This window comes from Ochotona princeps, chromosome 14 (assembly GCF_030435755.1).
Source record: "Ochotona princeps isolate mOchPri1 chromosome 14, mOchPri1.hap1, whole genome shotgun sequence".
NCBI lineage: Eukaryota > Metazoa > Chordata > Mammalia > Lagomorpha > Ochotonidae > Ochotona > Ochotona princeps.
Window position 1 is genome coordinate 19,578,959 of NC_080845.1, and position 19,988 is coordinate 19,598,946.

Here is a 19,988-nt window from a genome sequence, read left to right on the forward strand (position 1 = left end):
TTGTTGATTTGTGTTTTTCGAATCTAGAATAGCAACTGACACATAGTAGACAATCATTAAACTCCTGAGTGAAGAAAATGATTCTCTCTACAACTGTGCTTATTTGAAATAATTATCTTAAAGGCAAAATATTATACTGATAAAAATAGGAATATAGTATGCTTTTCCACAGCAAAAATAACAAATCACGGAAAAAACACACAAAAAAGGATTTTTTTTAAAAGAAAAATGCTGTGCTTTCTCACAGCATTTGTATTTGTGAAAAGGAAACTGGGAGAAAGAAGGGAACTTTTGGGGAGATCAATGCTTACAGGAACTTTCAAAATGAAAATGCAGGTTTCCAGACTAGAGGGAGTGGGGTCAGGAATGCTCACAGTTAGGCCTACCTCCTAGATTCATGGGCATAGCTGATTTAGGTTTGTGTAACAAAAGGCCAAGTGATCAGAGTCACAGCTCCGTCTGCTATCAACAGTTAAAGAAACTTTAGCAGCTGTCACCAGCCCGTGAGCTGGGTCCCTAGTCCAAAGGTCTTTCAGATCAATGGATGTGAACCAGCCTACCCCACAGCACAACATGACACAGCAGTGTTTCTCACTGCAGGAGCGTGGACACTAACATTTGAAGTAGTCCCCGATTGAAAAAAAGGCAGAAGGAAGGACACAGACAAGCCACTCTTCTTGCCATTCTCATTTAACCCAACAGGAAATGGCAAACCACACCAGCATGCGTTTAATCAAACATGCAGGAAGACCAAGACAAACAAGTTGAAAAGTACCTCGGAAGTGACCTTGCAAGACAGTAACTTAGAGGTGTACTGGCAAAGAGGGGAGAGACCAGGGTTAGTACACAGCAGAGACACTCACAGAACATCCCCCAGCCGGGACCTGGCACCAGGCCTGGGGCTGGTGGGAAGAGAGGCGACATCAGACCATTGCACACCCACACCAAGATCTGCTTCAGCTGACTGTGGCTTATTGAAAGCCTGCATCTTCTGCAGCAAATAGAAACCCTACTATTCATGAACAGAAATATCAGGGAAGACATGCTTTCTTAATTCTAAGTGTAGTTTTCATTTTCTACACTTTGAATCAACAAGATTCTTTTCTCCCTGCTATGCAATCCGCTGCTTGCTTATCGGTGACATCCCTCAGGTTCATTTTGGCTTTGCTAGACTTAACAGCCAAATGGCCTTTTCTCTTCTTGAACACTTCTCTGAACCTCAGAGCTGTCTCACAGTCTCAAGCAAAAATCTTAAGCATAGACCAGAGTTAGTGTGAATGCAAGGCTTGTAGAGGGCAGGCCCACTGTCACAGATCTAAGGAGATTGTAAATAGAGCTTCCCTCATCGCGACCTTGGGAACCTGGAGTATGCTAATGCTTTCTTGGTCATAATTTCAGGTTAGTATGAGCACTGAGGACTTAAAATGAGCCTTTACTTTTCACAGGAGATCCAAAGTGTTTTGCATTAAAAGCACAGGGAAACACACACACAAACAAAAAACCCACATGGCCCTACTACTTGAAACGAGAAAGCAACCCCCAGCTGGGGCAGCCCTCTATGGGACCATGATAACCTTGAGCAAATTCTGGTTAGCAGATATGAGGTACTTGGTGGCTCCAGGCACTGGAACCAGTGTTTGGTGGAATATAGTCACATGCATCTGTAATCATCAACTGCTTCTCATGTATAGTCCTGTCACGACTGCATTAGTTAGTGGCTAGGGGCTGGAGAGTCTGGAATTTTTTTAGTATCTTCCCTAGTTAGGGTGTCAGAGAGAATCTTAGAGAGATCTGGGCAGCACAGGGCATGGTTAATCCTGGTCCCTGCCCTGGTGAGATCACGGTCATGACCTTCAGTGTGTGCCCCAGTTTGGAGGGAGCTCTATGACAGGAGCTCTTGGAGAAAAGCAGCAACCCCCGGACTCCACTTTTGACAAAGCCCAGGAGAATTTAAGAGGCTTTCTCTTGCATGGGTGCATGCAAGATCCTGCAGTCATGCAGCTCTGGGTAGGATCTAAAAGCAATGGGTGGAATAACGGTAGATCTATGCTAGAAGAAGGTGAGGCTGAGCACCAGGAGGCTGTGAGGTGGCCTCGGGCCAGCACCTATTCAGTTGAAAAAGGGAGGGCAAATCCACCAACATGTTCAAGAGTGGCATTGAACCCCACTGTCTTTGCCTTGTGAGGCTGAAGTCACGTAGGGGAAACTGGCCAGAAAAACATTATTTACCTCAACACAGTCAATACAACTCCTAATGGGCTGAAGAATCAAGTCTTCTACAAAGTGCTTCCTGGTGCCTGGACCCTGAGCTGTGGCTGGGTCTCTAGACACCACCACTGCACGGGGGGCTTTGGTAGGGGCCTTCACTGGGCTTTTCATGTTTCTTCTGCCCTTCTCGCACATGAGTATTCTTGGGCCTCATGTAGCACTCCAAAGATGCGTGGCAATCATCAGCCATTTTCATCCTTACAAGTATGCCTTCTCCTGAGAAAGCGTAATGGATCAGAACTCACTTCCTTGAATTCACAACAGACACGATTCTTTCTATGGGCAAACGCGTGCAGGAGCTCTGGCCCACAGGCATTCTTTGCAATCTCCCGAAGTGACACAGACGCTGCCAAGTCACTTACTGGAAGGAACATGGAGCAAGTGGGTAGCCAGCGTGCTGCTTCTGTCTGACACTGGGGGTGGATACTTAGAGGGCAGAAAACTAAGGTTAGCATACAGGGGGAGCCCCACAAAACCCATGAAAAGTCCATATCACAGAAAAACCATACGTGGGTATCAAAAACAATTCTTGATCAAAATAATCTTAGAAATCCATTTTCTAGGAGCGTTTTGCCATACCCCTGTAAGAGAACAGAGGCAGGAAAACAGAACTGTCTTATCTTTGATGGAACTGCCTTTACCTTCTAGGAACAGGGAAGTATGTTACAAAAAGTAATCACCAAGCTCTCCCTCTGCCTGGTACCAGAGATGACAGAGAAATGAAGAGCGGGCCATATACTGGTTTGGGAAAAAAATGAAGATTTGCTCATTTCTACAGTGATTGACACCCATCAACTGAAAAAGATCCCCCTGAACTAGAAGGGCTGGTAGATGAGTTAGCAGATGGCTCTGAGATTAAGTCTGGCTGGTGATCAGCCTGGCGTATCTGCCTTAGAAACAACCGGAGTTGGTTCTTTGTTTTGGGTTGTTTTTGTTTTTTGTTAAGACTTAGGGCTCTACAACAAGATAGATTTTGGATATACTTTTAGTCCTGTTCCTAAAAACTTTCAACATTGACAGGCTTTGTTTTATTGCAGTGTTCGTCAATAATGCAAAATACTTCGCCTTAAGTCCAAAAACCAGTGATAAAAACAGCCTTATTAGTTAGCGCGCTTCTTGCTCCAAAATATTTCATCCAGGGAAAAAAAATCAGAGACAAGAGGCTGCTCCCCAGACTGTATAACCAAAGGCAAACAGCATTTACAATGTTTACTCCAAGCAGTTCCCTGAATCCAAAGGGGAAACTCAACCAGGCTGGCATTCACCCAGCAGGCAGCTGCTCCGGTGTCCGAACGCACACTAAGGAAGGAGTGGAAGCTTCCAGCCCTTTGCCCATCAATCATGAGACGGCTGGCTCTAGCCTTTTCCATGGAGCATGTTCCTCTGGATTTGGCACACCAACACAAAAGCCACACACAGGAGACACACAGATACATAGTCACTACTGAGTAGTTCTTGCTCATTCCCATCTAAACCAGAATGGGAGGGAAGCAGCTGGCTGTGTCCACCCACACTGCTGCTGAACGATGTGGAACCCCCAGGAGGAGAGAGCCAAGACGCTCAGCATGAGCCTTCAAAATAGTCACGGGCTACCATAAAGTACCCGATAGTGAAATGCATACCTCAACTGGGGCTGCAAGGAGGGCTAGCGCAAGGGCCTCCAGGGACAGGAACAGTCCCGTAGGCTCAGCAAAGGAGCTGCAGACTCCTCCACATTGGAAATGTCCCTAGCAGCCACTGCAGCCAAGTATAGGACAGGGCAGACAGAAACTGTTCAGCTTCACAGGACAATCCAGCAAGTGCTCTGTACAGCTTAGGGGCATGCTATGTGCTGTGTGTTCTGTGTGTTTGTTCTTCTTTCTTTACCACACTACACGCTTTGAAAGCAACTTTCAGTGTCTGGCTCAAGCCCCAGGAAAGGCAGCAATGTTCCATGGAATTCCTACTGGGAATGTTGTTAATATTCAAGTTTAGGGGGATCGAATCATTTATCATCCAAACTGGGACACTTAAACGTGAAAGGGGTTGGCGGTAATAATTATGCCCGGCAGAATAAAACAAGTAGATGGCATCATCCATCAACCAGAGTTAATGTAACTGGGACAGAAGAGGCGATCACCTTAATTGACGTGAAGTAACCGATACCAGAAGGCTCCCAGGAGGTTAGCATAAAAACCTGAGGCTGAGCCTGAGCTCTCGTGGACCACGTCTCTTCCAGGAGAAAGAGGCCACAGGGCAGAGGCCTTCCACCAGAGCCAACAAGAGCAGCATGTGTTAGGTTCTGGATTACTGAGGGGTGCAGGGTCGACCAGTGGTTTTTAAAGTCTCATTTGGAAGGGCTCCTTCCTGCCAAGCTAAGCACACCGTTCTTGGTATCACCTCCAAACACAGCCACGCTCTTGAACGCCGGGTACTCGCTGTGGGCTTGACTCCTAGAGGCTTAGAAGGTGCAACATTTTTGTGGCTCCCTCAAGAAATGAAATCTCTATGGAGAAGGCAAAGCTGTGGCAGAAATCAGCTCCCTGGCACGCAGCGTGACTGCAGCGTGTGAGATGTTCTTCCCCACGTTGTCTTGGCACATCATATACGCTGATCATCACAAGCCCCAGCCTTGCTGGTGGGTGCCAGCGACACTTGGCAGCTGGTCCCTTGCATCATCAACATTTTTGGGAAATGAGGGAAAGACTCAAACCCAACTCTAGGCATGATAACCAGACATTTGAACATTGGTTTGGGAACCGCGAAGCCGGCCAGCAGACCGCGTGCACAAGGGTGCCTGAGCCAGGAAACCACACGCCACACACTGACACACGGATGCTCTCGGAGAAGCGAAAGAGGAAAGTAGGAAAAACTTACACTACTATCATCCATTCTCTCGCGCCTTTTAGATTTGTGTGTCTCATAGTCTTCCATGAGGGTCTGCATCAGATTCTTGGGCCGCTGGCTTCCGGCAGCCTCTTCAGGGGCTAAGTCAGGCTGCAGGCTGGGGCCTTCGGTTGTGGGGGATGGAGGAGGTCTGACTTTCTCTATTTTCCCTGAAACAATACGAAGAGAACACCCCTTCTAAGCTCTTCTGCTCATTACTGCTTTCAGAAAGAAGACAGAGTGGCAAAAACAAAACAAAAAGCATAGCAACCTCTGACAGAGCATGTTACCTGAGGGAGGGTAAAGTGTAGGCCATTTTATTGCAGAGAGCAATACACTTGGAGATCACACACAAACCCAAAAAAGATCGCAAGGACTCCAGGTCTAAAACGTTAGTTGGATCAAAAAGGCCTGTCAGGTACTTGGCAAACATTCGTCAGACAGACAGACAGACAGACAGACATGGGCTCTAGCTGAGTGCTCTATGAAGAAACATGAGTTACCAGAGCTGGTGGTGCCTGGAGTCCTGGACCTTCAGCACTCCGAGGTGAGGACACCTGAGGCCCCGCAAAGGGAAGGTTGTGTAAAGTGTGCAGGTGCCAGCCACAGTTCCCATTCCTTATTGGTTTCCTCCCCTGTTCTGGCCTCTAGTCAAGGTGGCTGAAAGTTGATATGTGCAAGCATGACGGTGCACCTCAATACGTTTGAAGAAGAGGCAGGTCTGTCCTTTCCAGGTGACCCCAGTCTTGCATTGCCCAGCTTCACTCACCAACCTTACCTGGTAGGGTCCTGAAAGCCTGTGGGACTGAGACCTGTCCCCTGCGCTCTTTCCCCCCATCAACCACCACCACCAACAACAACGTTCTGGGAGAAATGGAAGGAGTGCACTCCAGATCTCGGGAGTCTCCACCTGTGCTCCAGCGCCTCTCAGGACGATGATGCAACATTGGCCTTTCACTCAAGGGCAGACTGGGGGCCCCTTGGGCCTTTTGCTAATACCATCTACAATCCCTCCCCCACACTGGATCATTTTGTCTTAATAACTACCCTGCTACAGGTTTCTGCAAGTTCGAGTGCCACTTATGACTAACTTTGTAGGCTCAGACCAAATGAATTCCTAGGCCTTGTATGATCCCACCCCTGTGATGTGTCCAGTCTTAGCTCCTAGCTCATCAAAGGGTGGGTTTTAACTGCCACAGAGCCCCAAAGGCACCTCTGAGAAAGTACACGGTCATGAGCTCACGAATGCCACAGCTCTACAGCAGGGATGATGGCAGGGCCCCAACCTTGTAGGGCCTCTTTGAAGGACCAAGCTAATGATGAGAACACCCAGCACTCAGCACCTCTAGCTACTACTTAGCTGGTCTCTCTACAGAAGAACGATTCCTGGGTAAGGATGAATAATTGCACGTTGTTTCACATCCATTTTTTCCTTATAGGACCAGAAACTGACACGACATTGCCAGGCTGAGGCACCACTATCCAGTTCACCTCTCACGTGTCCTCATCACCATCCGCTATGCTTCCAGTTTTTTCTAAAAAACACAGTTCATACTCATGACCCCTAGTTTCTCCTTTTCACATATGTCTTGGGGGGAAGTGGGGAACCTGCCGCATCACCTCGTGTTCATACTCCGTGAGAGCAATCATCACAGACCGACCTGGCTCACATTTGTTCACTGAAGCTTTTGTCTTCTCCATTCAGCTACAAAGTCACCTGAGGACAGGCACCATACTAGTCACCTGGAAGCCCCTTTATGTACCTGAACATGCATCACTTGAGCAAGGCCCTGCCTGCTCTGCTCACTGCTGTATTCCTCCAGTGAGGGACTGTGGAATAGGGTACCAAGCAGGAGTTAATGACTGTTGAGCAAAGAGTCCATGATGAAACATACCACACAGCCATGGAGTAAATGCTTGTGGAATGGGTGGAACTCTCCAGAGAGAATCTAAAGGAGGCGTTTAAATAACTTCACCAAAGCCCATGAAATAAAACATTCTAAGTACACAGACTCCATGACCGTTAGCAATGATGACAGCATATAAATGTGACATGGGGCAGATACACTGATTTCCAGAAATGGCTTAGACTCTGATGCTAATCTCAGCCCAAGATAGCAACGCACTGGAACCTGTGATGGCAAAATCACAAGCCGGGGTGCATCCTGAGAGAGGGCTGCGACAAGGGTGGAGGATTACGATACACAAATGGTCAACCTCCAAACATGAAAGATGGGTCTTGTTTCTTTATTTCCACAGACCAAGGCCCACTCTCACAGGTTTTACTGTCCAGAGCCACTAGAGGTCACAACAGTAACAGGAAACAGACGCTGGCTGAGCAGGTCTGGAGGGAAGGTGGCTGCTAAGCGCCATGTCAGAGAAGCTGTGAGAGTCCTCAGAGAAGGAGCTTCCAGGGCTCCCTCCTGGACTTCTGCCACCTGCCTGCTTACTGTCAAGGTTATAAGCACAGCCGTGCTCCTCCAAGTCTGGCTCACGCCACTCCCTGGAATCATGTGCCATCCTGGGAGAGCAAGCAGGGAGGTAGTAGCAGTCCCTCAGAGCGCAGGGTTATGAGTCACTTTGATTTTTATTCTTTTTATTTCAATCCTGAGCACAAATAAAAAAACAAAGCCAGAAAGTAAGGTCCAATTTTTCTATGCTGAGCTTAACCTGCATAGATATGCAAGTCTTATCTCTCCAGACAGCACACACCCAGTGAACTGATGAGTCCAGCTTCCCTAAGGCCTGGGAAAGGGAACTGCTTGTTGTGTGACAAGGGTACTTGGAAAGAAGCTGGTGAGGGAGCACAGTCATTTCATTCCAAATTAGCCTGTTGCTGTCTCCCAGCGTGAGTGGAAAAAAAGCCTGGGGAACATGAGTCTGTGTTTCCTGTTTATTTAACTTCAGATCATTAAACCACCTTCTGGTGCAGAGCAAGACAGCCATGCCTTGGCTGAAATTCCCTCGGGCATCTGGGCATCTGGCAGGCCATGCTGGCAGGGGGCAGAGCCTGCATGTGTCTGTAGCTCCTCCTACCAAGGGGACCTAGGCTTGGGCCGTGCAAGCTCCTAGCACAGCTTCCATCACCCTCCACAAACCAAACCTCCACCTGGGGATCGGGCCTGACGTCTAAGCAAGCCAAGAAGGTAGATTCCAAAAGTTGAGAAAATCGCTTTGGCTGAATATGATGATGGGGAGATGACTCCACATGTGCTGGGTCTGAGGTGTTAAATCACAGATGCCTTGTCTCAGAAGAAAAGAAAGAGCCATCACCCACTCTCATTTAAAAACCCAACTACACGGCACAAAACACCCACCAGCTGGCCTGCCTTGGCCCAGGTCTCCTCAATGACCTCCTTTCTTCACATGGCACTGGGCTGACGTTGCAAGTATCTCAAAGGACTCGAGTCCCCAGAAATGAGCTCAGACTTGCGCCTCCGGATTTCCCGTGCTCTCCATAAAAGCGAACACACATCCTGCTCAGACGCAGGGCACACAAGCATGCGGCTCCAGCTGTGACCCACACACAGGCCCTTGCTCTTTGGTGGGAGAACATGATGATAAGAACCTCCACATCCTTAACCTAGCCCAGAAATGAGAAATGTCTGGGTCTCATGACTAAGTCTGAAAAACTGTCAAACACGACAGCAACAGCGATGTTGGTCACAGCAGTAAGAAAGACAGCAAAGACACCAAAGACACCAAAGACAGCAGCTCCCCCTCCAGAACCTTCCTGCTCAACACATCTTCTCCACCAGTACAGCAGGCCTAGCTGGGCGAAGGCTACCACCAGCACCCTCTCCCACAGGGGGAAGAGGAAAGAGAGGAGATGTTGCTATAACACCTGTCATTTTATTTTCACTCGATACGCGTAACGATGGACTATGCCACTCTTTGGTTTTAAGATCACAGCTTATTACTGGGCACTTGTTCCTGAACTCAGAAATTTCACAAAAAGTAAGACATCTGAGAAATAAATCTGGGAAGGAGAACTCTGGAAAAATTTCCAAGTAGGAAGAGAAAGCAATTTTGTGACGCATGTCCCGTCATTTACCTCAGCTCAAGGCCGCTGCCAAAGTTGTTCTTGAAGCCTTTCCTTAGAGTCCAGCAGTTAACAGGTCGGCACTCTGACTGGCAGCCTTTCGTGGAGCAGGCACTATGTTAATGCGCCTGAGGCACTGGCCCAATCCTCCTTTGGGGGGGCACCATTTGATTCACAAAGACACTGCAGTTTATAGAGGTGAAGTCAGCTGTTGGCACATCTAACAGTAGAGCCAGGGATTTTCACAAGAAAGCATACTTTTCCTCAACCAGCCGTTTCAAAACCCTCGGTACGAGTTTATGTTTGGGGAATGGGAAATCAGGAGAGATGGGTCAAGCCCACAATATCATATGCTCTGAGGTTCTGGGAGAGTTCACCTTCAAGTTCACGAGAAATCAAAATGTTATTGCATGAACTACAAACGTGTTGGGTGGTGTTGTGAACTGTCGCACATACTCTGTCCTGGCCCTGCCTTTCTCAAGAGTCTCCCACTTCCTAGGTAGAAGCAACTGTAGCTTATTCACAAAGGTCAAATGGATCCAAAATGCCAATCAGCTGAGGCATGGCCAGTAACCATGGCTAACAAGAGGCAGTCACTTCCTGCTCTGAACTCCAACAATCACAGGAGACATCCTGCTCCCAGCCCAGTTTTGACGGGCTCACACTGCTTACCAGTGTGCAACTTGGTATAGAATCTAGATCTGTCTGTCTGTCTTGGTTATATGGCTGAGTCTGATTCCTTACAAAGTGCTCCCTGAACTTAGCTGGGCAGGTGTGGGCAACAAGGAGCACCATGCAATGCTCCCCACCCACAAGCGATGAGCACTCCCAGGGGCCACACCAGACGCCCCGGATTTCTAGGAAGAACCAGCAAAATCAGCAGCAGTAGAAGCTGCCTAGAGAAGGAACAGGCAAGGACTGTTTGTATTCCTGTCTTACTGTACAAACTCTTAAAACTTGCCAAAGATGGACTATGAGTCTATATCTTGCCAAGAATGAGGCTAGCAGCCCAAACCTTTGAGGGTTGTGTCCAGAAGAATTCTGAACTCTGCTGTTTAGGAAGTACTGACCGCAAGCCCTGTTTAGATGGTGTGTTTCTTTTAAATGAACAGACATTTTTGAGTTCTGGGGAAAAAATACAATGCAGAGAGAGGTTCTGGTCTCAGGAACAAAATCTTAAAGAGGAAAGAGGAGCGGCAGCAAGCAGGTCTGGGGCCTGGTGACACAGTAGATAGGGATGGCTGATTTTGACTGAGATAAGCAGGTCCATATTCAGTCAGTAGCATGACCCCTCAGCCGTGCTCAGCCTCATCTTGGGGAACTGATTCTGCGCATCAAGTGCTTGGCTCTTTCAGAGATTTCAGGCAGTGAGCCTGGAATGAGTGACTGAATTTCTTCCTGGGAAATGAGCTGTCAGGAAGAACTTTCCAGAAGAACCAGGCTGTAACAGCTCCCCCAGCACCTGCTCAACTCTCTGGACAGCATCAGCAGTTTTGGCAACTGTACTCTAGGAGGGTACTGGGACTTGGTTCTAAAGGCACCGAGAAACCATCCTGGGCCACTGGGTTCCACAGCTTCCAACAGTCAACCTTATACACCTAGGATACTGCAAGCAACGGGTTCCTTAGCTACAGCAGCTCCAAAAATAAAGGACAGGAAGGATTGGGCAGCACAGGGGTCAGGCCTGAGACCAGGGGAGGACAGGGAGAGACTGAGCCTACGCCCCACAGGTCGCAGAGAAGGGTGTTGCAGGACAGGGTGGGGAAGAGTACGGATCTGGGGGACAAACGAGCCTGGGTTTGAAGCCATGTCCTACCCTCTGCTGACTGAACAGCCTGGAGCAACTTGCTTCAACTTGCTGGGCTCTAGGATGAACAGGTCCACAATCCTTCACGAATAATTCCAACATCCACAAAGCACTGAAAACCAGGCTTTTCCCTAATTTATTTGGCAGTGAAACATGACATGAGCTGGCACAACTCCTCCCAGTCCTCTCTTAAACCCGCATGATGTAGCTCCCATACGATGTTGTACAAAGTTGTACCACAGAAATGTAATTAGAGGACAAGGCGCAGCTCCAGGACCCACAAACTGCGCTCAATAACGTTTTCCCCCAAAAGAATAACATCTATAAACTTTATGGACCTTCTAAAATTAGAAAATGTCTGAATCCAGAAATATATCCAGTTTCAAGGGATCAAATAAACTTGTACTAAGTCTTAGAGGGCTGCTTGAGAGGCTGACCCAAGAAAACAAGAAATGAAGAGATGTGTGAAATACCTATTGCTGTCTATACTACTGAGCTTTTGTTTTTTTGTTTTATAACAAGTCAGAGCCATCAGGAATAGACTTGTATCACCAGAGAATGGTCTGGAAATATGGCACTGGACAGTAACCATCAGTAGGATGCCCTCTATTGGGCTTCAGCAGGTTTCCCACCGCCAGCTGGTCCATGGGGAGCTGTTCATCCAGAGCCTGTGATGTGGGGGAAGAGCGAACAGTCTGGCAGAGGATCCTCTCCTGCCCAGCCCACAGCAGAATCCTTCTGTCAGTTGTTGATACACGGCCGAGCACCTTAAGCCAAACCCAGCCACGGCTGTCTACCTCGGCCCGAGACAAGTCACGGCCTCTGCTTCGTGAACACAGTCCTGCTGCTGCACTCTCTGTTCCTTCTGGGACTTTCTTTGTGATACTTGGAGATCATGAAGGGGATTTAAAACAAAAGGAACCTCATCAAAATTTTTATGTTGGGGCCTGGCGTGGTAGCCTACAGCCAAAGTCCTCGCCTTGCACACGCCGGGAACCCATATGGGCACCAGTGCTAATCTCAGCAGCCCTGCTTCTCGTCCAGCTCTGGCCTCGTGGCCTGGGAAAGCAATCGAGGATGGCCCAAAGCCTTGGGACCCTGCACCCGTGTGGGGGACCTGGAAGAGGCTCCAGGCTCCCAGCTTAGGGTCAGTGCAGCACCGGCCGTTGCAGCCACTTGGGGAGTGAACCAGCAGAGCGAAGATCTTCCTCTCTGTCTCTCCTCCTCTGTGTATATCTGACTTTCCAATAAAAATAAAATAAATCTTTAAAAAATATATTTATGCTGCACTGATCACCCTGTGTGGAATCTTAATCCAAACTAGCAATAGAAGTTGATACTCCTACATGAACTCCTTTAAAAAGATGTATATCTCTTGAGAGAGAGTGAGAGAGAGAGAGAGAGAGAGCACGAGCGAGCTTGCCCCACCTGTCAGTTCACTCTCCAAATGCTAGCTAGCAATGGCCAGGAACTCAACTCCTGTTTCCCACATGGGAAGCAGGAACCCAGCTTACTTAAACTGCCAGCCTTGTTCCCCAGGGTGTTAACTAGCAGGAAACAGAAACACAAGTGGAGCCCATATTCGAACCCGAACACTCCAATGCCGGAAGCGTGTGCCTTAACTGACCTCTTCAACTGCTACTCCAAACACTCATACCAATATTCTGTTTTTACAAGATGCTTAACTGGCACATCCTTCTACTTTTAGAAGCTGTGAATAGATATTTCCAAGTTCGTGGGATTCAATATTCATGCCATCTTTTGTACCACTCTCCCGAATATTCAGTCCCCTGAGTGAATCATGCATCCCTGAGTGAGTGCATCAGCTCAACATCTGGCACAAAAACAGAAACTATTTCAAAAATCTAAAGACTCATCCCTTGGGTGTCTCTGGCATGCTCAGAACTTGGAAGTGAAACCAGGGATTTAAAAATAGGCACAGGCGTTAATGAGAACTGCATTTCCCCTCCCCTGACATGAAAAGAAGGTTGAAGCGGTCTTATGATGTTTGGGAAGCACCCCCATTAGCACAAAATTTTCCTCTCTAGGATATTTTACGGTCCTTCAAATGAGGTTTGTGCACCTGCCAAGGTGTGTCCCTCACGCCCTGCTTCTCGGCTCCATCCGCAGAGGCACAAACCTGCTCATCAGGGCCTCCCTACACTGGACAAGATGGTGGCATGCTTTCTGAAGTACTGGTACGGACAGGAAGGAGTTAATCCAAGCCTGCACATCAGACTTATTAAAGCAGGAAGGCTTCCAGTCCGTCCGTCATGGGAAATGTGGCTTCCCACTGACCGCAGGATGAAAAGTCCAAAGTCTAAAACCCTTGATAAGATTGACAGCGCTCTTGGCTCTGGCCTCAGCTGTGTCCAGTTCTCTGTTCCAGTTGAGCCTTTTCCGGTGCCATTCCTTCAGAGAAAAACAATCTTGCCCATCTCCTTGGTCCCACTTCTGCTCCTTTAGTTCTCAATTTGGACGGTAGCTTCCCAAGAAAGCAAGATGTCCGGCAGTCCTCAGGGCTGCTCTGTCATGAAATCTCCAAGTTCATGCACTGTTGTTGCTCTCACTAAGCCAGGAGCTGCCCGATAGCACCTGGTCTGCTCTGTATGAACAAATGTCACTCAGGTTCTATGTAAGTGCACCTTCTCCAGTTAAAAGTCAAGTTAAGAACCAACAAGATACAATTTCCAAATAAGATGTCTTTAGAAGTCACTATATCCTTTTCAAAGCAGAACCCCTATCATTCTATATCTTCTAAAGGCAAAGAAACCAACAGCAAAACCAAATATCTTTAGGGGGCTTGTGTCTGAATAAATTTTCAATGGAAAGAATTGCCACTGAAGTAGCTTTCCTCTTTCTTACTCCATCTAGGTTCTCAACGAGTATTATTTGCTGTAAGCTTTTACGATTCTAGCATGTCGACATGGATTTCTACCACAGAAGTTACAAACCACATTTTTCATCATCTAATCACAAATCATCAGAGTCACATGGCTGAGTCACTTCTGGTATAACAAGTGAAGCAGTGCAAGAAGGAACTTAGCAACAGTCAATGTTAGAGCCAGCAGTCCTGACCCTCGTTGTGAATCATCCAGTTAGCCTGCTCAGACAACTGTGTCCAACTGCTCCCTGACCATGAACTCAGAGGCCAGCTGGTCAAACGGTGCTACAAACGTTCTCAGGCATGGACAGCCAACAACAACAACAAACTTTTTTATTTAACATCCAATGTATTTTGATCCATGTTGTAATTCTTCAAGTGTTCTAGAGGTAAATATGAAGGAATGAGATGCACACATCTTTCCACCATGACTATTCAACATGAACCATGCAAGAACAAGAGAGTAGATATAGGCGGATAAGTTACCACCTCCCCAAAAGAACAGATAGCAACCCCAAGGGGGGGATGAGACCAGTACTAACTGAGAGGCAAGCTCTGGGAAAATTAGCACCAGATTCCTCGGACCTCAGGGGAAGACACTAGGACCAAGACTTGTTTAAGGTAACTTTGAGTGGACAGAGACCTAGAGGAAATGATCAATATGTCTTTACGTTAGACAAATGTGCTAGAAACAAAGTCGGGGGCAGGGAGGGTGGAAAAACACAGAACAAAAATTAAAAATCCACTTCTATGGTCTGAATGTATCCTCCCAAATGTTGAAACTTAATCACTGATATTAGGATGTGGGGGGAACACACTTTGTAGATTAGGGTATGAAGGCTGCCCCTTGGGAACGGGGTCAGTGCCCTTACAAAATAAAAGCTAAGGGAGAGGCTTTCTTCCCCAGGTGAGGCCACCACACACAGGGGTCATCTGGGAACCAGGATATGGCACTCGCCAGACCAACTGGCTGACGCCATGATCTTGGACTTCTCAGCCTGTCTGTAAGTCACCCAGTCTGGGAGCCTGAAGTGTCCAAGAGATCCACTAAGCCTTGTACTTCACGGCAGGTTCTATAATGACAGTGCAGAGGGTTGGCTAGGGGAGAGAAGCTGGCACTAACCAGGACCTGCCTTTCATGCAAGCAGCAGGAGTCGAGAAGCCCACAGAGCTCCCCACCTCTAGTAGTGAGACTGTAGGCTCCCAGGAGCATGCTGAGTTGTCAACTGGGTTCCCCAGCTGGCACTGACATCATGTAGTACAAAGACCTCTCTCCAGGACAGGAAGCTTCTCTGGTATCTCTGTGCCAAGCTGGACCACAACAAGGAATTTAAAGCGAAGTGACAACTAGGCACCTTCGGGAAAAACCAGCTGATCAATCCAACATCAAGAGCCCTATCTGGGGCTCGGCGGCGTGGCCTAGTGGCTGAAGTCCTCACCTTGAAAGCCCCGGGATCCCATATGGGCGCCGGTTCTAATCCTGGCAGCTCCACTTCCCATCCAGCTCCCTGCTTGTGGCCTGGGAAAGCAGTCGAGGACGGCCCAAAGCCTTGGGTTCCTGCACCCGCGTGGGAGACCTGGAAGAGGTTCCAGGTTCCCGGCATCGGATCGGCACAGCACCGGCCCATTGCGGCTCACTTGGGGAGTGAAAACATCGGACGGAAGATCTTCCTCTCTGTCTCTCCTCCTCTGTGTATATCTGGCTGTAATAAAATGAATAAATCTTTAAAAAAAAAAAAAAAGAGTCCTATCTGGAAGCCAACTTGATTTCTAACACCATTCTCCATCCCAAGGAACTAATGGAGAAATGGAGAATAAGGTGAAAGTGGAAAATCTTGTGATGTCAGGCAACTGGGGAAATGCTCCAAAAACAATGAGAACATCTCCATAAGAACATAGAGGTTAACTTAAAAGGGCTCCCGCAACAAGTCAAGATCAAATCAAGGACATCATCAATCTGAACAAATCAAGGCCATCAAGCATCAGAACAAATCAAGGATAAAAATACAAGAAATGGATCGGTATCCATTGACTACAATGGAATCCACTAGACATTTATGTTCTGACATAAAGGAAAAAGTAGGTGTGCCCAGCAGACGCTCCCTCCATCAAGTGAGCAGAGTTAACCGTTGGCCTCATCAAGACAAGCTGACACCTGGGTACAAGTACAGGGCGCACACAGCATCCATTGTGCAAGTGCTCCCACCTTAGCCCCATGACCTTGACAGAATCCTGGGAAAGCATCAGAGAGACATGTACTAAAGAATATCCAGCAAAACGGTGGATAAAGGCAAATGCTAATGGCAATTTTCCCCTCAAATGGCTCAGAAAAGAAATATTTGTACTATACATGGGTCCTCATCTTTACATTTGAAATTATTTCAAAATTTAAAAGCTAGTAAGAAAAAGGTCATTGTAGACTCAATGGAAACCGAGTGCCAGGATGAGAAGTTCTAGATGGAACAAGTTAGATGCTGGCAGCATAAACCGTGGGGTGACACTGGTGAAGAGTCAGGCCCCGCCTTCCGAGGACAGTGTACATCAACGCTTTTGTAAAATACAAAAATCCCATGCTTGGATTACATGCCAAGACCAAACTGCTAAGAGAGTTTTCAAATACCTCCTCTCAAAAGTCTGTCCTTAGCTCAGCAGGGCCTGGTGACAAAGACTCACCGACTGGTCCGGACCACACTCTAATTAACCTCAATCACCTTGCACAAATTACTCAACCAAGGGGCTGCCCAGGCCACAGTGGGGCGTGTTACTATAATCCAAAACAAGTCTAACACCTCAATGTACAAAGGGATAAATTCTGACAAACATCATCAGGCAATTTCACCATTGTGCAAACATCACAATGTGGTCTTACACAAACCAAGACAGTTATGACATCACTGGGCGATACAACACGGGAACAACCGCGGGAGACATCAGCTGTTGACCCAAACACGACTACACAGCACAAGACTGAAAATGCTTTGTGGTGTCTCGGAGGACACCACACGTGGTGGTGTGGACAAAAGCATCCTGTCCACACCTATCTGTAACACGGAACCCACGATTCTGTAGGGGTCGCTGGAACACAACCCCGCAATTGGAAATATTCAATTTAACCCCAGTTAAGTAGGGTCATGCCACTGACTCAAACACTGCCTGGTTCTGTGTTACTCCCAGCCTCTCAGCAAGAGGCGGCCCTGTCAAACCAAAGAGGACAATTCGGTGTTAAAAACTCAAGGCCACAGCAGCATGACAGGAAGCGATTGGATCTGCTCTCACGTGGCACACTCCACCCATGCTCCTGGCTCTTCCACCGTTGTCCCAGAGGCCCAAATCCTTCCTCATGCCAGTGTCACTCACACACACACACAGCTCCACATCAAAACCCAGCAGCTAGGATCAACTGGCTCAGGAATCACAGGCCTGGATCTGGGGGTCTGGCTGTCTCTTACCTGGGGCGGTTCTGCAGCTGGTTGCTCGGGAGGGCAGTGAGGGGGCATTCTTGGCCCTGGGGCTTTGTGTGCTCTGCAGGACCTGCCTCTGCCGCTTCAGCTCCTCTTCCCTTTCCTGGGCTGCTCGGATCTCTTCTTCAATCATGGACAAAGTCCGCTGCTTCCGGGACCTCAGCTTGAAGGGCCCCACCATCACATCAGACTCTTGTGTGGCCAGGAGGGAAGCTGTGCTTCGCAGCTCAGCCGCCTCTGAGTACTTGCTGAAATAGCTGCCTTCGGGCCTGGTCTCCTCCATGTTGACAGGGCCACTGGGCTGCACAGTGGGCAGTGGCTGGGGCGGCCCCGGTTCCCTGAGCACCCTGTCTTCTGCAGGCAGGATCTTTGGTAATACATCCCTCTTCTCTTGAACGGGAGAGGACACCTGAGGTGGCTCAAACATGGCCCGAGGCTTCCCTGAGCTGGAAGCTTCCCTGTCAGCTGCCTCCAGGGTCACCTCTGGTCCCCGGGGGACAGCTCCACCGGGGCTGGTTTTGCCCGCCGCCTTCTCTGCCTGCTCAGCGATGGCATGCTGAATGGCACTTTGCACCAGCAGGCCGGCCTGGTATTCCAAGGGGTCTTCCACGGACGGAGAGTCCCCCAGCATGGAAGAAGGGGAGGAGAACCCATGATCGCTAAAAGACTTGGAGATCCCTTCACCTCGGCCCTCGGAGGTGGGGTCAGTCTGCGGGGTCTGGGGCAGAGAGAAATCAGCCAGGGAGTTTTCCTGGAGGGCGCTGGTTGTCTCGTTGGAGGCTCCACTGTCACTGATGTTGTCCATGCTGAAGTCATTGGACAGCGTCTCCAGGACCGTGGTGTCCTGTGACCGCACCGACAACTCATCCAAACCAGAGTCGAGCTCTTCTTGGGTCAAAGAAACATTGACTGAGCGTGAGAACTGATCCAAAATGCCAGGCTCGTCGTCTTTGACCACGGTGAGGACGGCTCGGGCACTGGTGAACTCACCGTCCTCTGCCCACAGTTTGGACAAGGGCCCACGCTTGGAGGGCTCACTGTAGGGTCCATCCTTCCCTTGAGGCGCTGTGCCTGCCTGGCTTCCACCCACCAGCTGGCTCTCAGGGACACTGGGGGATTTCTGCTCCTTGGTGGCTACTAAACCACCATCCTCCAGAGGACCCCGGGTGGCCACAGGTCTCACAGTGGTCAGCGACCTCTCTGAGTGGAGGGATGCCAGGGGCCTGTAAAAAGGCTTGATGGAGAACAGCCTGGGGTTGCTCTGGCCCTTGGCCAGGGTGGGCCGGGAATTCTCCATTTGCTGGAACTGCTTGCGCGCAGCCGAGAAATCTATCTGCTCGGTGACGATGTCCTTTGTATTTTCAGACAGGCCGGAAGGGTCCTGGGAGGCGGCGGGGGCCAGGGAGGCCTGCAATGGGGCTTGCAGCTGCTGCTGTTGCTGCTGTTGTTGCTGTTGTTGCTGTTGCTGCTGCTGCTGTTGCAACTGCTGCTGCTGCTGCGCCTGCCGTTCCTTGCGCTCCTTGTACTTCTTGTGCGACTCCAGATGTTCCTCGTCCAGCTGCTCCTCAATGGTCTTCTCTTGGGGCGGGTTCCACCACTTGGCCGCAATGCCGGGATTCTTCTTCACCGCCTGACTCCGGATGAGCTCCCGCCTCTCCTTCTCCAGCTCGAGCATCTCCTCGGACGGCCGCACCTTCCGGACGCAGAACTGCTCCCTCTCACGCTCATCCTCCTCAAAGAGCTTGGAGGGCTTCTTGTCCTCGTGGAAGGCACGTAACTCAAACTTGGCCTCCTTTTTCAGCGTGGTCAGCGTCAGCTCCCCATTGCGGGGAGCAACTTGGGAGCCAGTGGAGGAGCTGGGGCTCACAGGGGCCTGTGGGCTGTCCCCTGGCAAGTCTCTGGGCTGCTCAGGGTGGTGGCCATTCGCTCTCTCTCCCTCTGCCATGGTGTCTGCAGCGTGTGTCGGCACCTGCCTGCCAGCTGCTCTCTGCATGGGTTCTGGCTGGCTGGCCACGTGGCCTGGGGGACTGAAGAGGCTCTGCGGGGTCGCTGCACCTGGCTCTGGGGAGGACGTCCCGTTGTATGCCCCATCCACAGCAGACTCGCAGCAGTTGGCCTCCAGCACCTCGTCTAGATAGCGGATCTCTCTGGCCACATCGTTATCCAGGGACTCGTGATGGTTGGTGAGGAGACCATTGTGGGGGGGCGAGCAGAAGGGAGATGGGTGAGCTGCAGAATGGGGAGTGGAAGTAACGCCAGCAACGCCTTTACATTCTGCAACAGACACCTCAATTTCCATGTTGCTGTGGTCTGGCAGGAGGGTGCTGGCAGCAGGCTGCAAGGCTTTGGCACTACTGTCGTCCCTCTCGTTTTCTAGCCGGATGCCATCCTCGGAAAGCTGGGGAGGCTTCTGCAACAAAGGAAAAACCAAAGTCAGGTCTAAATGCTGCACCGTCACAGATGTGAATCCTAAGGAATTCAGCCACAGCCAATAGGAAGGAATATTTCAAGAGTAACAAGTCCTTCTGAGGCATACTTCTCGCCTAATAATCATCAAAGAACTATTTTTGTTATGGCAATGGGTACCTGGCCTTCTTAAATCCAGATTCGTCCTTGTCTTTTTTTTTTTTTTAATGAGGTGACTAAATGCTAACTCTTTTT

At 49.2% G+C, this 19,988-nt stretch overlaps 1 protein-coding gene across 1 annotated transcript in view; it reads right to left on the reverse strand.

The window, feature by feature from the left end:
• The window catches only part of PALM2AKAP2 (PALM2 and AKAP2 fusion), a 303,091-nt gene that overhangs the window by 5,342 nt on the left and 277,761 nt on the right, over positions 1-19,988 (reverse strand). Inside the window, 2 exon segments of the mRNA XM_058672156.1 lie at positions 5,125-5,303; positions 17,316-19,737. Of these exon segments, the coding sequence (XP_058528139.1) occupies positions 5,125-5,303; positions 17,316-19,737 (2,601 nt within the window).